Raw genomic sequence first — 13,582 nt, forward strand, 5'->3', positions numbered from 1 at the left:
TATGGATATATATATATATATATATATATATATATAAAAAAAAAAAAAAAGAAGAACAAGAGTATATGTTCTAGTATTTCTCATTGCTAAATAACATTACCCTATTCAAAATAGATTGTAATATCTTCTAACATTGGAAAGCTAGAGCATCAATACTTAATATTGGCAGTTTTTTTTTTTTGTTCACAACAAAAAACCTTCTGATTAATAACGTGTCAATAGGCTTGACATTTATTAAATGTTAGTAACATATGGTTAGTAACGTGTGCGGCGTGTTACTAATTTGAGTATTACTAAATTCCTATTAGTAACGTATCAAATTGACATGTTACTAGAGTTTAAAAAATTAGTAAAAATTTTTTTTTTTTCAAATTTATTTCCGGAATTTGGATGAGTAGTGCTGTTAGGCTTGCAAGTTTTGTGTTTTTTCATTAAAATGAATTTCAAAGCCTTTACTATGATCTCAAGTCAAACTCTTGCTGCTTTATGTGGGTCTTGAATCTCGGCTGCCCATTTTCCCCACGGTCTCTGCATTACTCCTCTATAATGTCTTAATTGGGTCAACAATACTCATTAATTAAGAAGAAAAAAAACTAAACAAGTTACAAATAATTAATTAATTTGAAAGAGATAAAAAGATTAGAAAAATCAACCATAAAAAAAAAATAAATAAATAAAAATAAATAAATAAATAAAAATTACCCATTAGAGAATACGATGTTTGTTCCCCAAATGGATTCACCTTGAAAAATCAAACCAAACCAATCAGAAAATCAGACCCAGAAAAATTTTAAACACCCATATCCAAACCCAACAGAAAAATTTTTCTTCTCTTTTTCATTTTCTTCTTATCTTATCTTCTTTTTCTCTTCTCATTTTCTTTTTCTTCTCCCGATTTGAGAGAAGAGGGAGATGCCATGGGGGTATACTGGGCATGAGAGCAAAAGAGAGAAAAAGAGAAGAAAGAAGAAAGAAAAGGTGCAGCAGTGAGGAAGAAAAAAGAGGGAAGAAGAAAGAAAATGAAAAAAAGTGGAAAGCAGCTGGCACATGTTTCCAATACCCGTTGGTAACGTGTCAAATTTGACACGTTACCATTTACCATTTAGTAACGTGTTAACTTTGACACGTTACTAAAGTTTTCGAATTTTTATTTTATATTTTTTTAAAAAAAGTTTTTGAACTAGTAACGTGTCAAATTTGACACGTTACTAAAGTTTTCAATTTTTTTTTTTTTTTCCAGTTTTCAAATTAGTAACGTATCAAATTTGACACGTTACTAAAGTTTTCAATATTTTTTTTTTAAATTTTAAATTTTTATTTATTAAATTTTTTTTTCTCCAGTTTTCGAGTTAGTAATGAGTTAAATTTGACACGTTACCATTTAGTAACGTGGCCGGCTAAAGCGACACGTTAGTAAAAAATTTAGTAACGTGTCACAAACTGACACGTTACTAAATGGTAACGTGGCGAAAAATGATTAACAGTGCACACATTACTAATATTACATTTTTTTTTGTAGTTTGAAGAAATAGATAAATTCTCATCGATGAAAAATAAGATGGATACAACACGCCATGCTTATTATTAATTAATAGTTTACATTGTTATCATTCCACGTACGTAACTTAATTATCAAACGGAAGCATGAAAAACGTATACTACTGTTATCATTGTTATCAGTGGTTTCTTCTTTCTTCTTCTTTCTTTTTCCCTTATGAATAACGTTTACTACTGTTGTTTACATCCTATTTTCGTGGGAAAAAAAAAAAAAAAAGTGTTTTACACGGTTGCATATATATAATTTGGCTGACGCATGCGGTCTGTTTCCTAAAATAAGGACCAGGAAATTATCCGTTAATTTCATAATTGACGTCGTCAACATTTGTCTTCCAACGTCTCCCCCACTTCGTCTGAGCCCCCACGTGTTTCTGTATAGGGAAACTGGAAAGGTCACTACCAGAATATTTGTATTTTTGGATTAAGTCAACAAGATAAGGTACCTAGCTCCCATGAATTTTATGGATATGGATCTATTAAAATTTTTAAGGTAAATTCAGTTTCTAGAATTTTGAATTCAGGCTTTTTTCATTCAATGGTCATTGTTCTATAACGTGTCCTATTACGTACAGAACAATGACTATTTGATGAAAAATGAACGGCCTAAATTCAAAATTTCAAAAATTAAAATTTTCGAAGAATTTCAGAAAATCCTAATTTGAATTTTCTACGGGTTGAAACTCTCACCTTCTAGTTAGCTCTCTCTCTCTCTCTCTCTCTATATATATATATATATATATATATATTAGATGTGATAATTCATGTTCATGTATTAAATCTTGGTGATATTTAAACTTGAGTATTAAAATTTTTAATTCTAATTCGTTAATTTTATATTAAGTTCTTATAAAATTATCAGGTCTAAAAAAAAAATTGGGGCAGAGTATCGGTTCAATGGGTAACAACAAGGATATTTAAAATAAAAAAATAAAAAAACAAGGATATTTTCGGCCGCCGAATAAAAAAAGTCAATTCAGTATAGCATGAAATAAAAATTTTACCGTCTACCATACCAAACCAAACCAATTTTTAATCACCTAACACCATGTTCGATAACAGTTGGTGGGTGACCACCGAATACTCTTCCCATTCCTATCAAAAAAAAATTATCGGAAAGTGTGAGACTTTTAAATATATTAGAGCATTCCCAATGGAAGAGCCATATTTTTATGTAAAATAGCTATTTAAAATTCACTTTTATCTAGTTTAGCTAAGTCATTTTTAAGTATCTCCACATCCGATTAGTTATATTTCTTAAAAAAAGGTGAGAAAAGATTTGAGAAAAAGATAAAGCAGGAGAAAGAAACACTAAAAAATAAAATGGCTCCCTTAAAAAGTGCTGCTACATTTAACTTTTTTTTTAGCTCTTCTAATCAAATATCTATTTTACATATATTTTTGGCTCATCCAATGTGGAAGGTTTTTTGAACATTTGAAGAGTTATTCTAGATAAAAGTAACATTTGGCTCTTCCATTAGGAATGCTCTTATTCACGGTGCCTTCCACACGACTGGAAAGTAGTATACTACTATATTGTACTGTAACTATAACGGGCCAGTGGGCCACGGCGCTTCTTTTGGGACGTGTAAACATGCGCCCACTAAAATAAGATAAGTATTAAAAAAAAAAATTTAAAAAAAAGAAGAATATGTTAAGGAGGATTAATTCACATATTTTTTTTTTATTAAAAAATAAATTAGATTACATTTTGAGAGAAATTCCAGCTCGGTCATAGACCCAAGTCAGACGTCCAGCAGTTACGTTGACTGATTCCAACGAAGACGCCCCCACCCATCGAAAAGAAAAGTGGCCTCAACATCCATCAAATCGACTAAAGTTGTTTTAGATAGTCAGTGTTGCAAAAAGACTCGTGCTTTTTTTCTTATATATCTTTTAAAATTAATTAATGTATCTTTTAAAATTGTTATTAAATTTATAATAAATTATTATTTAATTTAAATTCATTAATATTTTTAAAAGTCATATTAATTTTTTTTTAAAAAAAATACAAATAAAACATGAGGGTGGCATTTAATATTACTGTTTGTCCAAGTTCCCAAATATCCTCAAATTTTGTCAATTTTTTAAATTGATTTTAGAGAAAATGAAGAAAATAAAATGAAAATTTGGGAACTTTGATATTAATTTTTGGTATTAAAAAATTGACTATATATGAGGATGTGATTGTTTGATGAAGGGTATTAAAAACGTGAAAAATTAAAGAGTAAGAACATGTTTGAGATTGAGTTTGAGAAATAAAACTTTTAAGTTCAAAAACGCTTTTTGGCAAAAACTTCATTTTAAAGCTTTTGCCAAATGTGCGTTTTGGGCCTTTTGACCATTTTTGGAACCATTAAAAACACTTTCAATTCTTTTCTATTAAACGGGTATTTTTTTTTTTTTTCAAACGGACTTTTTAATTGTTAAACTCAGTTTTAGCTTTTTTAGGTTCCTCAAACGCGAATTGGGATCCTCTTCATTTCAAATGAACGGATTAATATCCCATTAGTTATAATAGAGGGGTATTTTTGTCTTTTCATTAAAAAAAGACAAAAATATCCCTATAACTAACTGGATATTATTTCGTTAATTTGAAATGGAAAAGATTCTTATTCATACAACGTGGCATCACAATAACTATGATTGCGGAATTATTGAAAGTTTTGGTGGAAATAGGTGGAAGTTTACTTGGTAAATATGAATGAAATTGGCGTATGAAGCAGGCAATTTATTATTTTATTCAATGGTATTTGGAAAACGGCACGCAGGGAATTGGAATTCCATTTCCCCAAGTGTATATAATTAAGCTGAAAATTCTACAGCGCCCGCACACGCCAAAATTGAATTCCACTGCCAAAAAGTCTAACGAAACCCACAAGTCAACCCATACGAACTTCCTTCCCGGTCGGACCTCTTTTCCGCGTTGGTTCAAATAACAGAACAGAAACCTCTTTTATGTTTCTCTCTTCCTTCTCTCAAGCTTCCTTTTGTCTCATAAATTCACTCCTATAAAGAACACTCCTTTCCGATCTCAGTTTCCAACAAATCCCAGGAAATCGATCAAACGTTTTTATATATAATTCATACGTACGTACGCAATATTAATTAGCTGTTGCTCGACATGGAAAGCACGTCACGCACCCTCGAAGTCACGGTGATATCAGGCGAAAACCTACGAACCAACAGGAAACCGGTCAAGAAGAACGCTTTCGTTGTGATCCAAACGGACTCCAACAAAGTTTGCACGACAAAGATGGACGCCGACGGCGGGAGCTATCCTTCGTGGAACGAAAAACTCGTGGTGGACGTGCCAATGCACGAACGGTTTATCACGGTGGAGGTACAATGCAAGACGTCGGGAGGGAACAAAACTGTCGGGGTGGCAAGGATTCCGATCTCGGATTTTGTCGGTGGGCATGTTCCGCAGAGTTATTTGCACTTTTTGAGTTACAGATTGCGGGATAATAAGGGCGAGAGAAACGGGATTATCAATATTTCTGTAAAAGCCAAGGTCCCGGAATACGCATCCTGTTCCGGTACAGGGATGGGTGTGCCTTTGGGGGATAACAATTTCGGTGGGGTTGTCACTGGGATTCCTATTTGGTGTACCAATACCGGAAGATTCTGATGGATTAAAATTGTTATCTATATATAAAATTGTTATATGTGTCTTACGAATCACTAATCTCTGTCTTTCATTTCTTGTTTGTGGTATAAGCAATAATTGCTTCAAGGAAAATTTGTTTGAAAATTTAAAATAAATAATAATAACAATAATAATATCATGATCAAATTAAAGGCTGTTGCCGGCAGTATAGGAGCCAATTTTTTTCTCCGCCCTATTACCAATCGAATTACGTGACGTTATTAAATATATATTTTTTAATTAATATTGGCTTGCAAGATGAGATTTTGTATTGAATTATTAATTGGAATTATCAAGTCATTAATTTCATCAAAAGCTTAGAATTAGGATATTTCAATATATATATATAGATTCTGTTTGAAATTGCGTTTGAGAAATAAAGCTTTTAAGTTAAAAAAAAAAAAACATATATTTTTTTGGCAAAAGCTTTATTTTTAAGTTTTTGTCAAAAATGTGTTTTAGTCATTATTAGACTTTTTGGACCCTTAAAAACGCTTCCAATTTCTTTTACCAAACGGATACTTTTTTTTTCAAACAAACTTTTTTTAAGTGTTAAATGCACTTTTAAGCCCCTAAAATAAGCCCTTAATACTATTAGAAGAATATATTTTTTACTCCATAAAAAATAAATAGACAAAACTACTTTTCAAATATAATTAATTAAATACTTTCGATTTATTTGAATCTAAGAGGATCCTTTACCATATATTCATGGTCGGTGCCACCCACCAACCATGTAGTACACGCAGTGGTGTTGTAACAGCCATGGGACAGGTGGTGGCGTGTTGGCAACATGCAACATGCATGGCTTTTTGCAGCATTAAAGGAGTTTGAGTTGGTTTTGACACTGTTCATCACCATTTTTTTAAAAAAATTAACATAAAAATATTTTAACATTTTCATTTTTTATATCACATCATTTACCTTTTGTTATTATTAAAATAAAAAAAATCACTACAAAACAAAACTTTTTCACTTTTCACTTTTTTTTTATATAAAATATTCTTACTTTTTTTTACATTGATCTACATCAACTACAGTATGTAGGCCAACCCATTTATCAAACACCACCTAATGCATGCGTTTCCTTAATTATTGAGTGAGCTCAGGTTGATTTTCAACCGGGGCCGGCCGCTACCTATATAACAAGTGGCATGCGTGTATTAATTAGTGTATATATGGTGAAAGCAGTTGCCGAGTTGAAAAAATAATTTTTGAAATTTTTGAGGGGCTGAATGAATCCTGAATATATATATATATATATATATATATATATAATAAAATAATTTGTCTTTGTTCTCTTTATATAGAAGCACAATTCAAAATGAAGACGAAGTACTAATGACAATTTGACACAATCACCATTCATATTCAAAAGTTAAAAAGACTTCGAAAGCAAACTTGTGTCCTTTTACTTCTTATTTTTTGGCACACCTTTTAGTACTTTTGTTTTACACAGAAGTTAAATTAAAAGATTAACTCCCGCAGAAAAACGGTGTTAAGTAGATATTTAGAGGATTTGTATAAATGTTCAAGTGAATTGGTTATCAAGGAATTGAGAAAATTAGAAGGGATATAATAGTAAAATTGGGTTTCTAAGAATTGTGTGATTAAAGAATATATATATATATATATATAGATTTTTTAGGTATATATTGCTTATGTATTATATATTTGTGTTTAATTAGGAGCGAATAAGTTCAATTGAGGCGTGGTGAAATTCTGTACGTGTCATTGGTGCAAGTGACTCGTGGTAAGTATAATTTATTAGTCAAATTTTCATTTTCTTTTTATTTAATTTATTGATGGCAAACAAATATTTTCAGCTTGAATTTCAATGGAAAAGCTATGAAAAAGGTCTGATATATACGTACACAACACGATACCCATTAGTTAATATTTGCATCATGCTTTGTATCACAGATTTATTGGAAAACAAAAAAGACAGTACAAGTAATATAGAGCAACTTTGGTGCACATGTTGCACAAAAGTTACCTTTCGCACTACTAATAAAAAGCTGACACATTAACCAATTTTGTTAAACTTATACTTAAAATAAAAACTCAACCACACCCGATTATATTCTAGATAAACTAAAAAATTAATTAATTAATTAATTAATTTTTTTTTTAGAAAAAAAAAAAAAAACAGAATTGAAGGGGTGGCCGGTTCCCCCACTTTGGGTGGCTGCACAGCCACTCCCATGGCTGGGGGTGTGATGTAGATTGGAATTCAAGGCTTATCTTATTTTATCTTATCTTTTAGTCTTTTATTAGGTTTATTTGTTAGTTGTTTATTCTATCTTATCTTTCGGGTTTTTATTTGAATTAGGTTTTTTTGTTAGTCTTTTATTTGGTTTAGTTGTCTTTTGTAGACTTCTAAATTAACTTTATTTCATTGTTATCTTGGGAGTAGAAGTCTTGGGCTATAAATATATGCTTATAGCCTTTAACAATTCAGTTTATGATTATTATTGAGTTTGTTTAATAAGAATTATTCAGAGTTAAGTTTCTTTGTGTTTTTGCTTAAACCATAGATAGAATCTATTGTTTAAGAAGATTTTTTTTATTCTTGTGATAGCCTCACAATCTTAGGGATATTTATCCCTTCTACTTGCTGTTTTTCTTGTTCACTACAATCCTACGCTGCATCAAGGTGGTCGTGCTGCCACTCTTAGGGTGGCAGCTAGCCACCCCATGGCCTATGGGGTTGGTGAGCCACTCACAGGCCATGGAGTGGTCGCGCCGCCACCCTTAGGACTAAGGGTGGCAAGTGGGGTGGCCAGCCAACCATTCAATTCTGTTTTTTTTTTTTTTAACAATTAATTTTTTATTTTATACGTGATATAATTTGGTGTAGTTAAGTTTGGTTTAGGTTTCAACTTCTGATTGGTTGTATAAAACTCATCTTTTGTGCAATCTCCTTATATAAGTTATTCTCCAAATGATGAGATGAAATACAAAAATTTGTACATAACCTAAATTTTAATGTTTAAAGGAGTTTTAAAAATGTTATATATAATTGATAAGCTTTGATTTCACAACCACTACCAGCAGTCTAGTGGTAGAATTTTCTTCTACCACATTACGGACCCAGGTTCGAATAGCGGTGATGATTTCTGCGTTACTAGTGATGGTTGGGTCCATCACCACTCTCTGATATTTCGGAAGAGAAATACGCGCATCTGAGCTACTCTGTTTTGTTTTGTTTTTCACGTTTTTTTATTGGGCTATTAATAATGAAAAACTTTAACTTTTTTTGGGCTATTAATAAATGAGAAATAGTTTTCCTTAATTTTACAAACTTTTTGCCTTCTCTAAGCTCTTGCTTATTGGCTTCTAGCTCTTGTTGTATTTTGGGTTGCTTGCATTGCATGTCTTTTCTTTTGTTCAGTGTTTTTTTTTTCTTTGTTTCTCAATAAAGTTATTATTTATCTATAAAAAAAAAATTAAAAATTAAAAAAAGAACCTAGCCCTCCGGGATATCATGATTTTTTTTCCTAATGCTTTCTGACAAGCATCAGACCTTGTTCCAATGTCTTGAAATAAATGATCATTTCTTCCTATGTTCCGCAAGAATAGTTCCCTTACAGAAAGCTCAAATTTTATTTTGAATACAGACAATCATATCAAAACATAGCAAAATGAAAATACGAATTATTTTTATGAGACAAAAAGCAATAAAAACCACGATACCTCTAAAAGATTACTAAGTTTTTTTTTACTCTTTTTTATTAATACTCAAACCATTATAAATCAAAAAACATAAATTAGAGGTAACTACAAATAAAGGGGGTTTCCTTCTTTTTTTCAGCATTATAAGATTAAGTTCCATAATATTTAACATGACAAATCAAAAGAACTACTAATTTTACAATTTATCGGGGAAACATGCTAGAGTACTCTTTATGCATGATTTATAAACCCCATATATGTTAAAGAAGAGGATTAGAAAACAAGAATAGAAATACTGTATAAGACTCCTACAACCCAGTTTGTGGGAAATTTCTTTCCCTCTTGATATACATTTTGCTGTTAGAACTCCCCCACTGGAAGTCACTCAAGAGCAAGCATGGAAGGTCCAGGCTGCTGACAGCATATGTCAAGTGCGCATGAGATACACAGATGCTAGAAAGGAGGCTCTGATCAGGACTTGGTTGGGAAAGTTCCATTTTCTATACCTCTTCACTACCACTTTGGTCCACAGACTTCAAAATGTTGAATTTGCAGAGAGGGCATGTCGCATTGATGTGTAACCACTTGTCTATGCAGGTGCAGTGGAAATGGTGATTGCAAGGAAGTTCACGCAGTTCAGTCCCATCATCATATGCAGAAAGGCAAATGCAACATTCCTACGATTTACAACAAAAGTTAGCGTCAAAAGTGAAATTTCACAACGGGATTCTCCTATGTAATTAGACATCATCTGGAAACACCTAGGTTGCATAGGTGGTGCTCATTTTGCACTTGGATTATATAAGTGCCGCAGAGCTATGGTGCTTGAGCCACCAAGCTTTTGGTCCAACACAAAGATTATACAAGTCCAGCCCTTTTTTACAGCTGTGAAGCTATACTCAATGATGACACCCAAGAAATATTCAAAATATTAGTCATATATAACCACAAATTGGAACTTACAGCATCCTCTTGGGACAGAACCCGTTCTGTGGGAGTATCTGTGTCGCATTCAGTCATCATTCCTCCAAAAGAATCTTGAGTGTCCCCATTAAGTTTCTCAACGTCACCTATCTTTCGGAATTTGTACTTTGGTAATCGATCAATCTCTTCCTCTGTTGCTCCTTCCTTTTCACATACAAAAGATGAAATGAGTTCACCAATGAAATGTTACAATGCATGGAGTTGAGCATCTAACAAAAACGTCGCCTGATTGTGTACCAACCATCAGATTTTCACAGGCCTTTAATTTAGAATAATACTTTCAATTAGACATATTCCTTCTTATTAAGATTCCACTGCACTGGAATGCAGTGACCATAGTGACTTTTGCAATGATATCTAAATGGATTGCCCAGAAACTGCATTCCAAAAGACGAGGTTCAAGAACACACTAAGTTCACTTTGCAAATTAATTACAAGATTCTATATGTGACTTTGAAGATTCTTGACCAAAATACTTCTATTTTGACCACAAACATTTTATTTTTGGCTTGGTTAGAGTGCTTTCATCAGACCAATCATGCATTAACCCAAAAAAAAAAAAAAGGAAAAACGAAGAAGAGAGAACAGAAAATGGCAGGTGAAACTACGACTTTGGTCATCTAACTTATTGGCTGATTTCAACTTTTGCCCCTAAACATTCAATTGTGTGGTTTGTGAGCTTATAAAATCTTGTCAATGTTAGCTTGCCGTCAACCAGAGCACAGAAATAGCTGATGTGGCTCATGGATTGTCTAAGTCATCAGTTTTGCGGATATGGAAAGTTATGTCATAATTTAGGTGACATGGCAATAAAAAAGGGTACACATCTTATCTGATGTGGCACCTCAACCACAAGCCTGAGCTGTCTGCTCTGTTCCAATCAAGGTAGAACCCTAGATTTAAATAATATCCTTCTGATAAAAATATACGAAAATCAGTCCCCACACCACATAAATCCTCTAAAAATGACCAATGATGACTTAACAATTTCCGTGAGCCATGTTAACAGTTTCTAGCAGAAAAATGCAGTCCTATCCCCCAGCCCCCGAAAAAGCGAGAATAAATTAAAATAAGATAAAATTGTCACCAGAATGTCTTAACGAATATCTTCTCAAATAAAGGATCTCACATAAAGCTCTACCAGTATGAAAAGTTTCTATCATGAAGCAAGAAACTATAAGTACGCTTTAGACATCATTTCTGGTCATTATTTTAATTTCAGCTCATCAAACATGTATTGAATAGCACAGAAGTTTCTGCAGTTCACAGTTTGAAGTTTAAGACTTTAAGATCTAATTTTCAAGTCATGGTAGAAATAGTTTAAAATATGAGCATCATGGTTACTATAGAAGTTATTCAACCTGACAACATTTGATAATTTGCCTCATCAAAGCTTCATGCACATGAGAATTTGCTTTTTACCACTTAAAACAGACTTAATTAGGTAATCATGTTGACCACGTGAACTCTAGCCTATGTCCACCAAAATAGCTACAAACCACATATTCAGCAGAAGATTATGCCCAGCAAAAAGGTTGGGGGGAAAGAAGCTTACAAATTCAACAGTGTATATATATTTGTTTATTAAAAAAAGATTCATCCTTATCTACCTGATCTGTCACAACATATAAGATTGTGATTATGCATGGTAGACAGCAGCAGACAGCAATACCAACGAGGCATGCAACGGCAAGGCAGATCACAACGAAAACAACATCGAAAGCTAGAAATGTAATACAAAGCCTGCAAAATACGCCCATCCATAAGCAATAAAAAGAGAAGCAGAGAAGTGCTTGAAGAAGAAACTGAAATCAAAGAAAATTTGTTTGAACGCACCAGTAAAGCTGAGGCGAATCACGTGTTAAAGTTTGACCACCAGCAGTCACCCAGTAGAATCCAACAATCCACCAGATAAACGAAAACATTGTATTTGCAGACTCAAGATGCTTCATAACACTGCCACAGTATCAATGTTATCAATACACATTTTTATAAGAGACAGTGCAGACATCAAATACTGCACACTGACATATCTAACTCAAAAGTCATACAAAAAATTAAACTATAAAGAGCATATAGATCAACAAGTAAATAGAATCAACCACGTTCTCTCATACAACCCCATTGTCTCTCCAGGCCTCACTTCCTCTCGTTTATATTTGCTACTGGCTTGAAGCCACCAAGTAGAAAAGGGCTTTGTTTGGTTTATTCAATTTTGGGTAATGACTTAAAGTCCTTTTCTATTTCACTACTATCCTCCTCTACAGAAGATCTCAGCATCGATACATTATTATTTCCTTTTCCTTGTTTTTCTTATTTGGTATAGGAAAAGTTGCAGTCAGATTCTTTCCAATGCATAAATAGCCACGAGTTATAGAAATTGCACAGAAGCAAAGAACGGCATTTCCACCTACTTTATTAACAAAACATCAAAATCTCATCATTTTCTCAAGGTTGAACAGAAGCATTACCACGTCATGATGCAAGCACAGTAGCAATTAACTATTTCTCAATGCAATTAGCATAAACAAATTCCCAAAACATTAAAGGCTGCTATCAAACGGCATTAGCGAGCTAGGAAAATTCTGCTGCTGCAATTAGATATACTTCCTTCAGCCAATTGAACATGCACAAAGAACTTCCACCAATTTCCACAACAAACTATGCTCCCAGTTAAACCAAATCTCAAAAAAACAAACAAACAATTGTTTCGAAAGATGCTTCTAAGTTTACATTCACAGTTGTATATGTCCACATATTTAATGTTAACATTCAAAAAAACCACAAGAAGAAGAAGAAGAACAAAAGAGAATCTAACCTGGTTTCTTCCTCAACCTGACGCTGCTGTATCCCATAATCCTCTCCATCACTCGCAGACCCAGAGTTGGAGTTCGAATCCCCATCATTTTCCCAACTCACAGTTCCCTCCAATTCTCCCAGACGCGCCTCGCGTCGCTTCCTGTACTCCATGATGACACACGTCACATGGAACAAACATTGCAAGACGTACCCAGCGACCCACAGCCTCAACGGCACGACCGGCGTCTCCTTCACGCTCAGCCCCAAGACCACGAGGCCGAGCCCCACGAACGCCAGGTTCCACAGAATGTCCAACACAACCACCGGCTTCGAGTGGGCCCAGTCGCTCTGGCGCTCCTCCAGCTGCTCCGCGGCGTTCTCGCGGACCCGGACCGACGGTTCGCGGAGCATCATGCGCCGCCCGCTCGCGCGCCGGAGTAGCCTCGCCGCGCCGCGCAGTTGAGGCGGCGCAGACCGCCGGATGAGCCGGCGGCTCCGGAGGAGACTGTCGGATATGGAGTGGCCGAGCAGCGGCGAGGTGTCGACAGCCGCCTCGGTCGGAGAAGAAGAAGAAGAAGGCGGTGGTGGTGGTGGCGCGGAGTTGTTCATTTCCAGGAGGTTTTGGGATTGGATGTGGATTTTTGGAGACCTTGTTTGTTTATTTGTTTGTTTGCGTGTTTTGGTGTATTTGAGAGTTGAGAGGCCTAATTTTGAAGGGTGAGATTGACGCTAATTTTGGGTTCTTGGATTCATTTGATGCAACCGATCCGAAGGTTCAGCTTTTAGTCCGTCTCTCCGTCTTTTTCATTTCGTTTTTACGGATTTGGATTGAAGCTGATTGACTATTGATTGGTGCAGCGTGTGGAATTTTGAATGGAAGGGTTTTTTATTTTTTGGGGTGCGTCTCAGCGTCTTATTGGG

The 13,582-nt window shown here is 34.2% G+C and overlaps 2 protein-coding genes and 1 non-coding gene across 3 annotated transcripts; 2 read left to right on the forward strand and 1 right to left on the reverse strand.

Annotated features, from left to right (window-relative positions):
* The first annotated feature begins 4,528 nt into the window (after positions 1 to 4,528).
* On the forward strand, positions 4,529 to 5,199 carry LOC132188796 (BON1-associated protein 2-like). Its single transcript, XM_059603333.1, has one exon. It carries the CDS (start codon positions 4,679 to 4,681, stop codon positions 5,183 to 5,185), a length of 507 nt encoding a protein of 168 aa, XP_059459316.1. The 5' UTR covers positions 4,529 to 4,678; the 3' UTR covers positions 5,186 to 5,199.
* Positions 5,200 to 8,307: 3,108 nt separating this feature from the next.
* Positions 8,308 to 8,396, forward strand: LOC132188904 (small nucleolar RNA snoR114). The gene has a single exon (XR_009440963.1). It is a non-coding gene; the product is annotated as a small nucleolar RNA snoR114 (small nucleolar RNA).
* A 588-nt stretch (positions 8,397 to 8,984) lies between these two features.
* On the reverse strand, positions 8,985 to 13,523 carry LOC132188308 (E3 ubiquitin-protein ligase At1g63170). The gene is made up of 5 exons (XM_059602731.1): positions 12,681 to 13,523; positions 11,699 to 11,818; positions 11,473 to 11,605; positions 9,842 to 10,006; positions 8,985 to 9,555 (listed from the first exon to the last, which is right to left on the reverse strand). Exons 1-5 carry the CDS (start codon positions 13,268 to 13,270, stop codon positions 9,379 to 9,381), a joined length of 1,185 nt encoding a protein of 394 aa, XP_059458714.1. The 5' UTR covers positions 13,271 to 13,523; the 3' UTR covers positions 8,985 to 9,378.
* Between the last annotated feature and the right edge of the window lie 59 nt (positions 13,524 to 13,582).

Source organism: Corylus avellana, chromosome ca7 (genome assembly GCF_901000735.1).
Source record: "Corylus avellana chromosome ca7, CavTom2PMs-1.0".
In the NCBI taxonomy this organism is placed as follows: domain Eukaryota; kingdom Viridiplantae; phylum Streptophyta; class Magnoliopsida; order Fagales; family Betulaceae; genus Corylus; species Corylus avellana.